Genomic DNA, 16882 nt, shown 5'->3' with positions numbered 1-16882 from the left:
TATCTATAGACTATCTATAGTCTATAGATATAGACTATAGTCTATAGATATAGATTTCCCAGTTTGTGTAGTAATAATACATAGCAAGCTGCTGATATTTAATAATATTAAAATAGTATTTCAAATGAGACATAGTTAATGTGAATTCTGTGTCAACTTAATGAGCACATACACAAACTCATCTCTCCATAGATCTGATTACCTTTTTACTGTGTATCACTGTGAGCCAGTGCCCTGTGGCCGCTAATGACGGTGCTGAACCCCTCCAGACAGGAAGGTTGTTCACACCTGCACGGATGAGTGTGAGGTGATGACATCTCAACCTCTCAGGTGTCACTCGCAATCAAAGGTGTTAGAAAAACAACAAGCTTCAGCACAAACACATGACGAAGCCTCAGCGTACCAACATCTGATGCAACCACTAGAAAGGGGATGTTTTGTTTTCACTGGAGAAAGTTTTCACCTTTTAGTAGTCTTTTGTTCAGAGTCAAATATCTAATATATATTTTATGTACACTCCAGTCAACGTTTGGACACACCTTTTCATTGAATTGAATGGGAAGGTTTGACTGGTAGTGTAACTGAAAGGGATTAAAATAAGATGGATCTCACACTTCCTCATCTTCCACCTGACTCAGCTGTTCCCTTAGTCTCTGTGCATTTCATTGTGTTTTAACTCACTGTTTTGTTTTGTTTGTGTTTTTTCAGGCTATACCTTCCCTGCCAGTTGTGTATTTTTGCCTGCAGCCACATGTTTTTACAGAAAAGGGGCCAAAAGTCTGCAGTTTATTAAATGTCAATGACAAAACAGGAGAAAGATATTGTAGATATTGCAGAACTGAAAGAAAGTATAATAGACTCACATTCATCAGATGTCCAGAACCTGGATTCACAATTAGCTTTATTGTTTCTGTCCTCTGATGATTAACTACAGAAAGCCTTTGCCTTGTCACTTGCCATGAAAGCCTTAGGGAAGGTTTGTGCAGACTTCAACACTCAAAAACAAAAAATCATCTCTCCATAGATCACATTAACTTTTGCTATACTACCTCTGAAAATTTCATGTGTTTTGAGGCCATTAGTAGATCAATAACACACAAACACACACAGATAAGTCCCTCAAGAATGAACTTGCTTTTTGTGTCCTGTTGCCCATTAGCTGCTAATGACAGTGTTGAACCCCTCTAGATAGGAAGGTTGTTCACACTTGCATGAATTAGTCAAATGATGACATCTCAACCTCTCAGGTGGCATTGCAATCAGAGGTCACAACTTTCTTTGCCCAACTTTTACTATTTGTTTGATTGGAGATCTAATGTTTTATAGAACAGTCAAGGTTAAAGTTAATATTAACAACTTGTACATCTTCCTCCAGCTCTTCAATTCCCCTCAGCTCTATACAAATCTACTTCAAATCTTCAGGTTAGATTAGGTCTTTTTAATGCAACATGCAATGGCCATACATTTTGATGGTGGGGCAGCTCAACATGTGTTGAACCTGTTTCACTAACTTGTGCGGTCCGCTAGGGTTAGGGTCAGCCTCAGTACATATTGCAAAGGCAGGACAGTAAAAGGAATAATAATGATAATACATCGTATTTGTGAGGGCCTTTCAGAACACTCAAGGTCACCTTATAAAAAGTACAATGCATTAAACATAATAAGAATAAAACATTTCAATAAAAAAAGATGTAAAAGTATATGAAAAAGAGGTCAAAGGTACCAGTAGGTTAAATGGAGTAAGCTATTTTTTTTAAAAAAAGATGTGTTTTGAGCAGTATAAATATGGACGGCGGAACTGCTCCTCAAAAGTGTTACTCCCCTTGGTGACTGAATTCAGTACTGACACTTACAGTACAGATGTATCACAATTATCACATGACAAGGGAGACAGCGCCATGATGGATGGCAGAAAGTGATAGTTGTACAGGAAATTCTGAAGCCAAAAACAAATAAAATGTTGCGACTGATGAGTAGCTATTCTATTTTAAATGTAAACAATGGCTACCAATGGACAGAATAATGTCGTGGAGTTGTCATGTGAAGTGGGTGACCTTGTAGGATGGCACAAAGAGCAATATTTGGAGAAGATAGCGATAGCAGGGTTAGCTACCAAGTAATACCTTCTTCCAACGGACTTGTTCACGGACCTGACCAATTATCCAGTCTGCCCGAGTTCAGTCCTCACGATCTGTTCCACTATGTCCCCATACAGGTTCTGTTCTAAAAGTATATAAAAGTGTGGATGCTGATCAGTTCTTTTTAGCAGGTTGGGTTGCCGAATGCTAATGGCAGGGGGGTGCACCTCATAATGTAGAGTGACCAGATGTCCCCAATTTTACAGCAGGGTCGGTCTCTAGGCAACCGTGACAGCGCCACACGCACAACAGAGTACTACCTCAACATAGTATTTCCTGTTTTATTTTGTTTATTATTGTTAGATTTATTGTTTTTATGTGTGAGACAGACACGTGTATTGGACGTTTATGAAAATACGGAACAAATCGCGTCCTGTATGTATCAGTTCAATATGGGACAACATTTAATTGCAAAATAAAGGACGATTCTGTATTTTACGAGATGGGTGGCAACCCTACTTACAACTGTGTCCCCAGGGGTATCATGTGGGGGGTGTTCCGGGAGTATGGGGTGCATGGACATTGGACTCGTTGTTGGTGAGGGTTGGACTCCACCAGGGCTCCCCTTTGTCACCAGTTCTGTTCGTAACTTTTAAGAACACAATTTCTAGGCAGCCGGGTGGTGGAGGGTGTTGAGTTTGGATGATCGGAGAATCTCATCCCTGATTTTTGTGGATGATGTGGTTCTCTTAGCTTCAGCAAACTATGACCTCTAGCTCTTACTTGGGTGGTTCGCAGCTGGTTCAAGTGTCATGTGGCTGGGATGAAGATCAGCACCTCCAAGTCTGAGGCCATGGTCCTGCCTCAAGTGGAGGAGTTCAAGTATCTCGGTATCTTGTTCTGTGAGGGAAGGATAGAGTGGGAGATTGACAGACAGATTGGAGTGGCATCTGGAGTTATGCGGGCAATCTGTCATGATGAAGAGAGAGCTAACCTGAAAGGCAATGCTCTCTATTTACTGGTCAATCTACATTCCAAGTAATTTTTATTGAAAAAATCAAGATTAATGGCAGGTTACTAGGCAGCACCAAGGCTGTACACAAAGGGGAGGGAAGCACAGAGGGATAACAGCTAAGCTAATGAAGAGGTACAGCACCTGGCCACATGGTTTGCTGATAATAACCTGCTCCTTTACACCAGCAAAACCAAGGAGCTCATTGTGGACTTCATGTAAGAGATAAAAGCATACATAACCCCATTCATGTCAATGGGATGGCTGTCGAGCACGTCTCACAGGGGGAAATCCTATGAGCTTTCTGAAGCACTCCTCCCACCTGCCCTCAGGCAGGTGCTTCAGAAGCCTCTAGACAAGCAGACTGAGGAATAGCTTTTTTTCCCCAGAGCTGTAACCTTTCTTTTTTTGTGATCAAATGGTTATTTAACAAGAATACAAGTTACAACCAAAAAACATGACTCATTAATTGACAATAATAGATAGTACAAAATTGACTGTAACAACTGAATTGCAAGCAAAACCAAACCAAAAGTGCATATACATTAATACACAGGATGAGATGTTACGATCCCTTGTGCCATGATCTGAGGCAAAACTCCTTTAGAAGCCCAGTCCAACTGGAGAACCAACCAGCAGACCAGTGGTTAGCTACTAACTAGCCTAGCCACCAGCAGTAGGTAAGAAATGATGGGAATGTGACCACACTCCAACCAAACATTTCTTCCTTCTGCCTATATCCAAAATAAGATACAACCAGACACCAGCTACATAGCCTAGCCACGGAAGTACACCACTGGAAAACACCAGCTAATTAGCCTAGCCACCAGAGAGAAGGAAAACAATGGCCTTTTTGCTTAAGCATCAAAATATAAAAATAATTAGGACCAAAAGAATTATAAATTAACAGCTGATGCAAGCCAGGCTAGAGATGTCACATCTCGCTGATCATGAAAAGAAAGGAAAAGAGGAAAATGTGTCGCACTGATTAACAAACCATCCTGTGACAGAAGCTCAGCACTTTAATCCAGGCACCGTGTAGGATGATTCAGTTCCGACATGGTTAGCCCGCAGCTTCGTCTGGTTGTCCAGGCACCGAGTCATCATTCTCAGCCACAGGTGGGACTCGCAGTGCTGGGAGGGAGCTGATAAAATCCTCGGCCTCCTCCGCAGACTGAAAAGTCTCCGTTTTGCCGTCCGCTTTGACTTTTATTGTGGCAGGGTAGAGTAGGAAGAACTCCACTCATTTGGCTCGGTTTCACTCAGTTTGCTTGTCGCCGTTTGACAGTGTAGCCACTGTAGTCGGGTGACAAGCGAACCGGTCTACCATTCATCGAGCGGGGAATTCTTTGCGGCACGAAGGATAAGTTGTTGTGTTGTGTACAGGAGCGTATTAAAGATTAGGGTACGGGTGTGAGGAACTGTTGGACTGTGTTGGACACTTTGATTCCTTCTAGTAGCCCAATGGCACGGACGTTGGAGCGCCTGCTCTGATCCTCCATTATAGCTTAAGTTGCATGGTCTCAAATGGGACCTCGTGGCTGGTTAGCTTCCCACAGTTGCGTTCAACATCCAACCGTATCTTGTCCAATTTCACATTGATGGAGTTGATACTCTCACTTAGAGAAAATACAGCTTGAATGGGTCCCAATTTTGAAGTTGTTGAAGCGTGTTGTCAAAACGGTGAAAATCAATAAAAAAAATAGCAATGCTGGGTTCTGCGAATTCGACCTAAGCTGCCATCTTGTCCAGTAGATCATGTGACTAAGCCCATTCAAGTTGTAACCTTTCTAAACTTTCTAAACCCTCTGCTGGCCCCAGCACACCAACCCACTCACAATTCTACTCCTCATTCCATCTCTGACTAAAGACTGTTACATCATCAACACTCCGCTACTGGACTGTTCTGTACACGCACACTTTAAACAATCTGTTTGCAGAGTACTATGTACCAAATATAGTTTAGTAAGATTAGATACTCCTAATGATTGATTCATTGTTTAATGCTCATTCTGTCTGTATTTTGTATCGCATAATTTATCATTTGCCCACTTCATCTAGCGTAAATGATGTTATAGTTCCTGTTTACAGTCTACTTACATTTAATGCACAAATCAAGATTTTATGACTAAATGGGGTTCTAATGGGGTTTCAGACTGCCAGCAGTCGTGGGTCTGACCTCCCACTGTGAGAGAGCTGCATGTTTGTTTTTTTCCCCTCATATGTCATCACGTTTACAATGTCATTACACATTTCAGTGCACCGGTACATTGCGAGGTAAACAATGGACAGCATTGTAGTGTTGGGTCGTTCACGAATGATTCGTTCGACTTACTGACCGACTCCATGAACGAATTGAACGAATCATTTTAATGAACTGATTCGAGTGATTCGGTACAGTAAAAAGAACAATGGTTCCCATCACTACAGCATTGCAGACACTCCTACGTCTCACTTCTACGTTCGTCACGTGAGTAAGCGTATTGCTTACGTCACTTAAGTTGTTGTACATCACTTCCCGATTCTGCACCGCTGCTGTGTGTGCTTGCACTGTTTTAGCTCCGTTAAAATCACGTAAATGTTTTCTGTATAAGTGGTGAAACTTGTGTTTCGAGCCTTCCCAACAACCTGTCCTCTGTAGCACCTTGTTATTCTCACGTTTCTTCTCAGGAGCTTTGGTGTATTTAGCGGTTAACTATGGCCACTTTCTCCCCCTCTGATTCTCCTTCTCTCTCTTGCTCGTCATGCCACATGTTTAGCTACTCCTCTGCCTCCTTTAGTGGTAATGGTACCTGTAACAAATGTAGTGTATTTGTAGCTTTGGAGGCGAGGCTCTCTGAATTGGAAGCACAGATCCGCACCATGCAAAACCCAATAGCTAGCCAGTGCCCTGTAGCCGGTGCAGGCCGACCAAACGCAGCTCCCGTTAGCATAGCTCCTGATAGCTGTCCCGCTGCAGCTCCCGAGCAGCCGGGACACCAAGGCGGCTGGGTGACGCTACGATGGAAGCATAGTCTTAGCCAGCCCGAGGAACACCAACAACCGCTTCATGTTTCTAACAGATTTTCCCCACTCAGCGACACACCCGCTGAGAAACCAACTCTGGTAATTGGCGACTCTATTTTGCGGAACGTGAAGTTAGAGAAACCAGCGACCATAGTTAGATGCATTCCAGGGGCCAGAGTGGGCGACACCAAATCTTATCTGAAACTGCTGGCTAAGACTAAAGCTAAGTATGGTACAATTGTTATTCACGTCGGCAGCAATGACCAAGCAGTGTTAAGCCAATCAGAGGTCACTAAACTTAATGTTGAATCGGTGTGTAAGTTTGCTAAAACTATGTCGGACTCCATAGTTTTCTCTGGTCCCCTGCCTAATGTGCCCAGTGACGATATGTATAGTCGCTTGTCATCATTCCACCGCTGGTTATCTAGGTGGTGTCCAATCAACGGCGTGGCCTACGTTGATAATTGGAACTCTTTCTGGGGAAAGCCTGATCTGATTAGATAGACGAGATGGAGTTCACCCCACCTTTGGCCGATTTTATTAACCCCCCAAAACCATGACAACCCAGAGTTCAGCCCAGGAGGCAGAGTTGCTGTCTTACACGCCTCTCTGCTGTTTCTCTAGTACACACCCATTACTCCCCAATTGGCTTTTCTCAGAATGTAAATGGTTCATCTCACTGTTTCAATCACACCTTAGATCTTGTACTAACTTATGGCATAGAAACTGAATATATTCTCATAAACCTCTATTGTCCGATCATTTCCTTGTAACATTTGAATTTACTATAAGAGATAACACAGATATTGGAAAACCATTTCGTTATGGTAGACACTTACCTGATGATGCTGTAACTAGATATAAGGAATAAATTCCTTCAGTATTTACCTCAGTGCCTTATGTCAGTGATGTGGATGTCAGCAACCACAATCTAAATCCATCACAAATAGATTATTTTGTTGACAGCACGATAGCATCATTTAGCACAACTCTAAATCTAGTTGCTCCTCTGAAAAAGAAGGTGATAAATCGAAGGAGGGTAGCTCTATGGTATAATTCACAGTTGCATAGTTCAAAGCAGGCAGTTCAAAAGCTGGAAAGAATTTGGAATTCCACTAGTTCTGAAGAAGCTCACATAGCCTGAAAAGATAGTTGAACAACTTATAAAAAAACAACCACCGTAAGATTAGAACAGCATATTATTCTTCATTAATAGAAGAAAACAAGTACAACCCCAGATTTCTTTTCAGCACTGTAGCCAGGCTGACAAAGAGTCACAGCTTTGTTGGGCCATCTATTCCTTCAGCCCTCAGCAGTAATGACTTCATGAGCTTCTTTACTAATAGAATTGTTGGCATTAGAGATAAAATTCATAGCACCCTCCCAGCTGTCAAAGATGTAAGTACAGTGGCATTAGAAACCTCTGTAGGACCCAGTCAATATTTGGATTCTTTTGTTCTAATTGAGCTCACTTCAGTTATTACAGCATCTAAACCATCACCTTGTCTTCTAGACCCCATCCCGATGAAGTTGCTCAAGGAGGTTTTTCCATTAATTAATACCTCCACATTAAATCAGATAAACATATCTTTATTAACAGGATATGTGCCCCAGTCTTTTAAAACTGCTGTAATTAAACCATTACTTAAAAAACCCACTCTTGACCCAAATGTTTTAGCCAACTATAGGCCAATTTTCAACCTTCCTTTTATCTCTAAAGTTTCAGAAAGGGTTGTTGCCAATCAGTTGGTTGATCATTTAAACAAGAATGGTTTGTTTGAAGAGTTTCAGTCAGGTTTTAGAGCTCATCATAGTACAGAAACGGCTCTGGTTAAAATTACCAATGATCTCCTCATGGCTTCAGATGATGGACTTGTCTCTATACTTGTCCCGCTAGATCTCAGTGCTGCATTTGACACTATTGATCACAGTATTCTACAACAGAGACTTGAAAGTGTGATCAAGATTACAGGAACTGCATTAGACTGGTTGGAATCATGTCTGTCAGACAGATTCTAGTTTGTCCATGTAAACAACACTTCTTCTATATATACCAAAGTAAGCTATGGAGTTCCACAGGTGCTCTGTGCTCTGTTCTGTGCTAAGACCAATATTATTCACATTATACATGCTTCCCTTAGGCAATATTATTAGAGAGCACGGCATAAACTTCCATTGCCACGCAGATAATACCCAGCTATATTTATCCATGAAACCAGATGAAACTATTCCGCTGGTTAGACTCCAAGCATGCCTTAAAGACATATAGGCTTGGATGACCTTTAAGTTTCTACTTTTAAACTCAGACAAAACCGTTATCGTATTTAGCTCTAAACATGTCAGAGATTCATTATCTAATCACCTGCTTTTGTTGGATGGCATTACCTTGGCCTCCAGTACTACTGTGAAAAACCTTGGTGTTATATTTGACCAGGATATATCCTTTAATTTTCACATAAAGCAGGTGACTAGGACTGCTTTCTTTCACCTTCATAATATCATCAAAATTAGGAACATCCTTTCTCAGAGTGATGCGGAAAAACTAGCTCATGCATTTGTGTCTTCCAGGCTGGATTGTTGTAACTCATCACTGTCTGGCTGTCCAAGCAGCTCTTTAAAAAGCCTCCAATTGATTCAAAATGCTGCAGCAAGAGCACTGACAGGAGTTAGCAGAGAGATCATATTACTCCAGTATTAGCTTTGCTTCATTGGCTCCCTTTAAAATCTAGAATTGAATTTAAAATCCTCCTCCTTACATATAAGGCTTTGAAAGGCCTAGTCCATCATATGTGAAAGACCTCATAGAACCATATTGTCCCAACAGATCACTACGATCTCAAAGTGCAGGTCCACTTGTGGTTCCTAGAGTTTCTCTAGTAGAAGTAGAATGGGAGGTAGAGCCTTCAGCTATCAGGCTCCTCTCCTGTGGAACCAGCTCCCAGTTTGGGTTCGGAAGGCAGACACAGTCTCTACGTTTAAGGTCAGGCTTAAGACTTTCCTTTTTGAAAAAGCTTATAGCTAGGGCTGGACTTAACCATCCCTTAGTTATGCTACTATAGGCCTAGGCTGCAGGGGGACGATGCACTGAGGACATGTCCTCTCCTCTTTTTTCTCTGGCTCCTGTCCTCTAATATCTTATCATTTTATTTTCTATCTCTTATAATTTACTAACCAATGTGTCTTACTCTCTCCCCTCCGCTCCCCTCCGCTCCCCTCCCTCTCCATCTTCTTATGAGGGTCTCTGGTCCAGAGTGCTGAATATCTGACCTGTGGAGCTGTAAACTACATCTGCTGCTGTTGCCTCATCCACCAGCCCAGTCTTCATGGTCTGGAGTGCTGTGTATCAGACCTGTGGAACTCCATAAACTACATCTGCCCCAATCTTCATGGCCTCCTCCAGTTGTCCACTCCTACCTAGATGAACAATTCACCAACCTGCCCATGATTCCTGTTATACTCACCAACTGTCACATAAGATCATCAGTTATGTGCTATATTACTAGATCCTACATGTTTCCTTCAGCTTGATGTATGTATCTATGACAGAAGTTTGTTTATCTGTTTCTCCTGTTGTTCTTTTCTCTATATATTCTCTGCTTCTACCCAACTGGCCTTCGGCAGGGCCTTGGAGAGGATCTTGTAGTCCGTGCAAAGAAGGGACACGGGGTGCCAGTTCTTTAAGTCCTACAGGTTTCCTTTCTTCAGCATGCACTCATGCACACACACATGCCCGTACACATGCACACACAAAGGGACATTTTCAGCTATCAGGGCACCTCGACCCAGGGGACAATACGAGGGATATACAATAAAGCGGCTCTGTGAACACACATAAAGGGACGTTTTCGGCTATTAGGTCACCTCGACCCAGAGGACAACGCGAGGGCTACAATAAAGTGGTTGCTCTGTGATATGAAGTGTTTGTGTCATATTTTTCCTTTATTCTTTTTTTTCTGACTTTCTTCCTGTTATTCAAAAACAAAAGATAACCACTTCAAAAATCACAAATGTGATGCAAAATGACATATCGTACTGCATGCATGCACACACAAAGGAACATTTTCGGCCACCGGGTTAGCGGTTCGATTCCCAGAATGTGCCACATGCTGAAGTGTGAGCAAGACACTGAACCCCCAGTTACTCGCAGTGCATGACACTGGTGTGTGAATGTGTGTGTACTTGTGAGAGTGAATGGGTAGATGTGTCTGTGACTGTAAGCACTTTGAGCACCAGTAGGTAGAAAAGCAAATTAGTTGTTGTTGCTGTTAAGGGTGGCCCAACCAATATTAGTACACTACTATGCAAAAGTTTCAGGCTGGTGTGGAAAAAATGCGGTAAACTAAGAATGCTTTCAAAAAATAATAGTTTATTTTCATCAGTTTAAATAATGATTGTTTATTTTTATCAGTTTACAAAATGCAAAGAAAACGAGCAAAGGAAAAATCTAAGGCACCCCAGTATTTGCCTTCAAACCAGCATCAATCCTTATAGGTACACTTACACAAAGTCAAGGAGTTGTAGAATCGTAGACTTGTCGGCCAAGGAAACTTAGTACAGCAGATGAAAAACACATCAAGATTATTTCCATTAGAAATCAGAAGACGTCCAGCAGTGCCATCAGCTCAGAACTGTCAGAAACCAGTGGGACCCAGGTGCACCCATCTTCTGTCTGGAGAAGTCTGGCTAGAAGTGGTCTTCATGGAAGAGTTGCAGCCAAAACTCCATCCCTCTGACGTGGAAATAAGGCCATGTTACTCAACTTAAACATAGGAACTGGGCTGCAGAAAAACAGCAGCTGGTGCTCTGGACAGGTGAGTCAAAATTTTAAATATTTGGCTGTAGCAGAAGGCAGTTAGTTCACTGAAGGGCTGAAGAGTGGTACAATAATGAGTGTCTGCAGGCAAGAGCGAGGCAAGGTTCCTTGCAAGTTTGAGGCTGCATTTCTATAAATGGAGTTGGGGATTTAAGTTATTAAGAACTCTCTTCAGCGTAACGAAGAACGAGAAGTCCTGGAAGTGATGGCATGGCCCCCACTGAGCCCTGATCTCAACATCATGGAGTGTGCCTGGGATTACATGAAGAGACAGAAGGATTTGATAGAAGCCTACATCCACAGAAGATCTGTGGTTAGTTGTCCATGTTTGGAACAACCTACTAGCCGAGTACCTTCAAACACTGTGTGCAAGTGTACCTAGAAGAATTGATGCTGTGTTGAAGGTAAAGGGTGGTCACACCAAATATTGATTACATTTAGATTTCTCTTCTGTTCATTCACTTATTTTGAAAGCATTCTTGGTTTACAGCAGTACTGTACGTTTAGGTGGCAATCATTTTTCACACAGGGCCATGTAGGTTTGGAATTTGTTACATCATATAACAATAAATATAACAATAACCTTAATTTTTGTATTTACTTGTGTTATCTTTGACTAATATTTAAATTTGTATGATGATCTGAAACATTAAGTGTGACAAACATGCAAAACAAATAAGAAATCAGGTAGGGGGCTAACACTTTTTCACACCACTGTAGATAGGCCAACTTTGCAGACAGTTCCATCTAACTTTAACTTATGACGGACAAAGGGGCAGAGCACAAAGGAAGCTGTGTAGAGAGAAAGAAGATGGACGGAATTCCACAGAGACTAAAAGAGATGAGGGGAGGCATGGCAGAACTAGATAAAGAGTTCTGGTCAAAGAGCTGTGGGTACTGTAACTGTCTGATGATGGAGATCCAGGACCAAGTGGAGCTCTGTTTTCCACATCTCCTCAACACATCCTGCAGGAAGCCCACACTTCACTGGTCTGAAGCTGGAGTCTTGAACATTCTGCTGTCGTCCATCTCTGTGATCACAGTGGCTCTCAACCTGCTAGTCATCATCTCAGTCTCCCACTTCAGGCAGAGATTTGCTCCTCAACAAAACCTAGAGTTTACGTTTCAGAAATGTGCACACTTTGTTATATATTATATGCATTATTCATGAATGTCTGCATGAATTAAATGATTGGGCACACTTAGCAACAATAGTTTATAGAACCTAAGCAAAAATACACTATTATAACTTTAACTGAAAATGTTTTGACATGATTAATGTGTAATTGATGCTTTTCTGTCTCCTTCCAGACAGCTTCATACACCCACTAACATCCTCCTCCTCTCTCTGGCTGTGTCAGACTTTCTTGTGGGCCTGCTGTCGATGCCGGTAGAAATCTTTAGGAAAACAACCTGCTGGGTGTTTGGGGATGCTCTCTGTTCTCTTTGTGGATTTCTAACTTGCAACATTGTCTCTGCCTCCATAGGAAACATTCTGCTCATATCAGTTGACCGTTATGTGGCCATTTGTTACCCTTTGCATTACCCCACCAGAGTCACTGTGACAAAAGTGAAAATTGGCGTTTGTCTGTGCTGGGTTTGTTCTTCTTTCTACACTGGTTTTTATGTGAAGGATGTCCTGACTGAACCAAACAAGACTAAATCCTGCTATGGAGAGTGTGTGCTGGTTGTTGACTACATCACAGGAAGTGTTGATGTTGTTATATCCTTCATTGTTCCCATTACTGTCATCGTAGTTCTGTATCTGAGAATATTTGTGGTGGCTGTGTCTCAGGCTCGTGCCATGCGCTTTCATGTTACAGCTGTCAAAGTCCAGGTTTCACTGACTGTGACAAGAAAGAAATCTGAGTTGAAAGCAGCCAGGACTCTTGGTGTTCTTGTAGTTGTATATCTCATATGTTACTGCCCTTATTATTGCTATATTGTGTCTGAGGCTGTGCTCAGTACTACATCTGGAACTTTTGTAGCCTTCCTGGCTTATTTCAATTCTTGTCTAAACCCTGTGATTTATGCACTGTTTTATCCCTGGTTTAGAGGTGCTGTTAAACTCATCGTCACTCTGCAGATACTGAAGCCTGGCTCCTGTGGGGCCAGCATAATGTAGAGATCGTGAAACTGGTATTTGTACTATTACAGGCCTTTTATTTTCAACTGAGGGTTTTCTCTGAGTACTCAAAGACATGTTCATTAGACTAATTGGTGACCCTAAACTGACCCTACGTGTGAGTCTGAGTGTGAATAGTTGTTTGTCTATGTGTTAGCCTCAAGCCCGGTGACAGCTGGGATAGGCTCCAGCAACCCCTGCAGTATGAGATGAGATAAGATGATCCACAGTGTGTGCAAACAGTGATCAGACATAACATTATGACCATACTTGATCAGTTTAGGATGCAGGGACTTTGGCAACCAGGTGTTTTTTTCCATTCTCATTTACATCATTGTGTGTGTCTGTGTCTGGCTGCATCCTGCTGGGGATGGCTGCTGCCATCGAGGAGTGTCATTACTATTGGGTGGGGGTGTCTGGTCTAGTCTAGGTGGGTGCTTCATGTCTAAGTAACATCTACATGAATGTCAGGTCCAAAAGTTTCCCAGCGGAACACTGAACTGTTACTTATATCAGTTTTTAGTGTAGATTTTGTATAGGCGTGAATGTGCTACTACTGTTTAACATGTGTAGCATGTAGCGTGTGTGTCCCTCTCCTCAGCCAGGTTTTGTAAATTATCTGGTTACAATTTGTTTTGTTGTTGATGCTATATAAATGATTGAATAGGACATTTTTCCGTCCCCTTCTTCCTTCTCTACAACTCCCCACAGATGACTATTCACCTCTCATTTCCTTCAAAATAGTATGTAAAACAAGATTGCGTGCAACTTGTAATAACATATGTATGGGCATAGAAATTTGAGAAAACACTGAAAGGAAATGAACCAAAGGATCAGGAAGGGATATTTGAGAAAGTGAAGGGAAAGACTTTGACCGATTGAGATTCAATTCAATTCAATTCAATTTTATTTATATAGCATCAATAACAATACAAATTGTCTCAAGACAAAAAAAAACAACCTAAAACCTCTGAGCCTGAAGTTGACAGCAGGAAGGGAAAAGCTCCCTTTTAACAGGAAGAAACTTGAGCAGAACTCAACTCATATGGAAAAACACATCTGCCGAAGGCCAGCCCGGTAGAAACAGAAAAGATAGAGAGAAAAGAAGAGCATGAGAAACAAGATAAACAAACTTCTCTCATAGATATGTACATTGGACTAAAGAATCTAATAATACAAGATAGCTGATGATCTTTTGCGACAGTTTGAGAAAATAAAAGAAAACATGGGCAGGTTGGAGAACTGTTCATCCCATTAAGAGTGGACAACTCCAAGAGGCCATGAAGACTGGGGAGGTTGATGAGACCACAACACCAGATGTAGCTTCGAATTTCGAGACCCTCACAAGAAGATGGGGGGAGGGGACACAGGGAGACACAGCAGTTAGTAACAGAAAAGAAAATAGAGGGAAAATAGAGAGATTAGAGGACAAGAGCTTGGTGCCAAACAAGAGAAAATAGAGTACATTTCCTCGTTGCATTGTCCCCCTGCAGCCTAGGCCTATATCAGCATAACTAAGGGATGGTTAAGTCCAGCCCTAGCTATAAGCTTTTTCAAAAAGGAAAGTCTTAAGCCTGACCTTAAAAGTACAGAGGATGTCTGCCTCCCGAATCCAAACTGGGAGCTGATTCCACAGGAGAGGAGCCTGATAGCTGAAGGCTCTACCTCCCATTCTACCTTTAGAAACTCTAGGAACCACAAGTAGACCTGCACTTTGAGATCGTAGTGATCTGTTGGGACAATATGGTACTATGAGGTCTTTCACATATGATGGAGCAAGGCCTGTGAGAACCTTGTATGTAAGGAGGAGATTTTTAAATTCAATTCCAGATTTTAAAGGGAGCCAATGAAGCGAAGCTAATACTGGAGTAATATGATCTCTCTTGCTAATTCCTGTCACTGTTCTTGCTGCAGCATTTTGAATCAATTGGAGGCTTTTAAAGAGCTATTTGGACAGCCAGACAGTAATGAGTTACAATAATCCAGCCTGGAAGTCACAAATGCATGAACTAGTTTTTCAGAGCTAAGACTAGCACTGCCAACATCAACATGGATTTTAAAGTCACCTACTATAATGACTTTCTCTGTTCTAAGCACTAAATCACATAAAAACTCAGAGAATTCGACTATAAATTCAGAGTAAGGAGGAGGTGGATGATAAACCAAAGCAAAAAGATTTTTTTTTTTGTGTTTTCCAGTCTGAATGAACAAGACTAAATGAATTAAAGCTTTGGGAGTTGCAAGGGGACAGCTAGCAGGAGCTATGTTAATGGAAGCTGCGCTGGCTAGCTGCTGGTTTTTCCATGGTGCCACAGAGCCGTGCTTCCAGTTCAGAGAGCCTCACCTTCAAAACTACAAATGAACTACATTTATTACAAGCATCATTATCGCTAAAGGAAGCAGAGGAGTAACTAATCATGTGACAAGATGAACAGAAGAGAGAAGGAGAAGCGAAACTAACTATTAAACACACCAAAGTTGATTAAGTGAAGATGAGATGTAAGATTCACAAGGAAGACAAGCGGTTGAGTAGACTGAAAACAAGAGTTCACCGCTTACAGACAATGTTTTTGTAATTTTAAACAAGCTAAAACAGTCCGCAAGCAAACACAGCTGCGCCCCAGAAACAGGAAGTGAGGCGATATGGTTACTCACATGACGAACGTAGGAATGTCTGAGCTGTTGTGGAGAGCGAAAGAGGATGGACATAATTCTACAGAGATTAAATCAGAGGAGGATAGCACAACAAGATAAATCAGTGATACACTGGAGAGTTCTGGTCGAAAAGCTGCTGGTACTGCAGCTGTCTGATGATGGAGATCCAGGACCAAGTGGAGCTCTGTTTTCCACATCTCCTCAAAACATCCTGCAGGAAGCCCACACTTCACTGGTTTGAAGCTGGAGTCTTGAACATTCTGCTATTGTCCATCTCTGTGATCACAGTGGCTCTCAACCTGCTGGTCATCATCACAGTCTCCCACTTCAGGTAGATATTCGCTCCTCAACGAAACCTAGAGTTTTATAAATGTGAACACTTGATACATAAAAGAGAGGTTTTGGACTTCCCCTGCCTCAAGAGGTCAATCCATCTAATGTTACTGTTTCATCTGACGAGTCCCCAGCATGTGGAAAGGCACCAGATAATCCTATGAGACCTGAAATGATTGAGGTAAAGCACAGTGGAGAGTGGTGTGTCGTTAATTACGACACTGAAGCATACCCAGATGTCATCATCGATGCTGAAGGGCACAGTGTGAAAGTTGCACTGCCATGGCATAAATCATTCTATAGTAAATAATGTTCCATTGGCCAAGTCTCCGGGACACAACATCTGTTGGTAGCATGACTGGCAGACACTTTGCCATATACCAGAACTGCAAGCTCTGAACAAGTGCTCTGTACAGATTTATTTTATGTCTGTCTGGAATGGCATGCTGCACTACTTGAGATGGAAGATGGAAGGGTGGTCCACCAAAATTTGCTCACCCAGTGCATGTTCCTCCCCCTGGAGCCACAGCAGGGGTTGTGTATGACAAGGGAGCCCGACATTGAGGCTGGCACTGGTTGCAGTGATACAGAAGCTATGGAAGATGTTCGGTTGGTGGACCCAAGTAAAACACAGCCACAGGAGAGGTACACCAGAGGGAATCAAAGCGAACTGGAGGATGAGGGGGAGAACGAGTGTCCGGGACAGACTTCAGGGGTTGGAACTCAGCCAGGGGGGACAGGAAAATGGAAGGTGGCTTCCAAAGAACCTGCGCAAACCAGGAGAAACCCACCCACAGTCAGACACCCTCCCAAGAAGTTGTCCTACTATTCAGTACTGGTGGAACCTGTTTCAGATCAAC

General features: G+C 42.2%; 1 protein-coding gene across 1 annotated transcript; it reads left to right on the top strand.

Moving 5' to 3' along the window:
- Positions 1–11822: 11822 nt before the first annotated feature.
- LOC125017917 (trace amine-associated receptor 13c-like) lies at positions 11823–13034 on the top strand. The gene is made up of 2 exons (XM_047601470.1): positions 11823–11995; positions 12221–13034. The coding sequence occupies exons 1-2, from the start codon at positions 11823–11825 to the stop codon at positions 13032–13034; spliced, it is 987 nt and encodes a 328-aa protein (XP_047457426.1).
- The last annotated feature ends 3848 nt before the right edge of the window (positions 13035–16882 follow it).

This window comes from Mugil cephalus, chromosome 12 (genome assembly GCF_022458985.1).
Source record: "Mugil cephalus isolate CIBA_MC_2020 chromosome 12, CIBA_Mcephalus_1.1, whole genome shotgun sequence".
Lineage (NCBI taxonomy): Eukaryota > Metazoa > Chordata > Actinopteri > Mugiliformes > Mugilidae > Mugil > Mugil cephalus.
The sequence above is the reverse complement of the archived record's forward strand: the minus strand, read 5'-3'. Positions and strand labels throughout refer to the sequence as shown.

Bases quoted from the DNA above. Each gene is read 5' to 3' on its own strand.
- LOC125017917 (XM_047601470.1), top strand. From the start codon at position 11,823: ATGGAGATCCAGGACCAAGTGGAGCTCTGTTTTCCACATCTCCTCAAC. The intron at 11,996-12,220 runs GCAGAGATTTGC...GTCTCCTTCCAG, and splicing joins ATCTCAGTCTCCCACTTCAG to ACAGCTTCATACACCCACTA.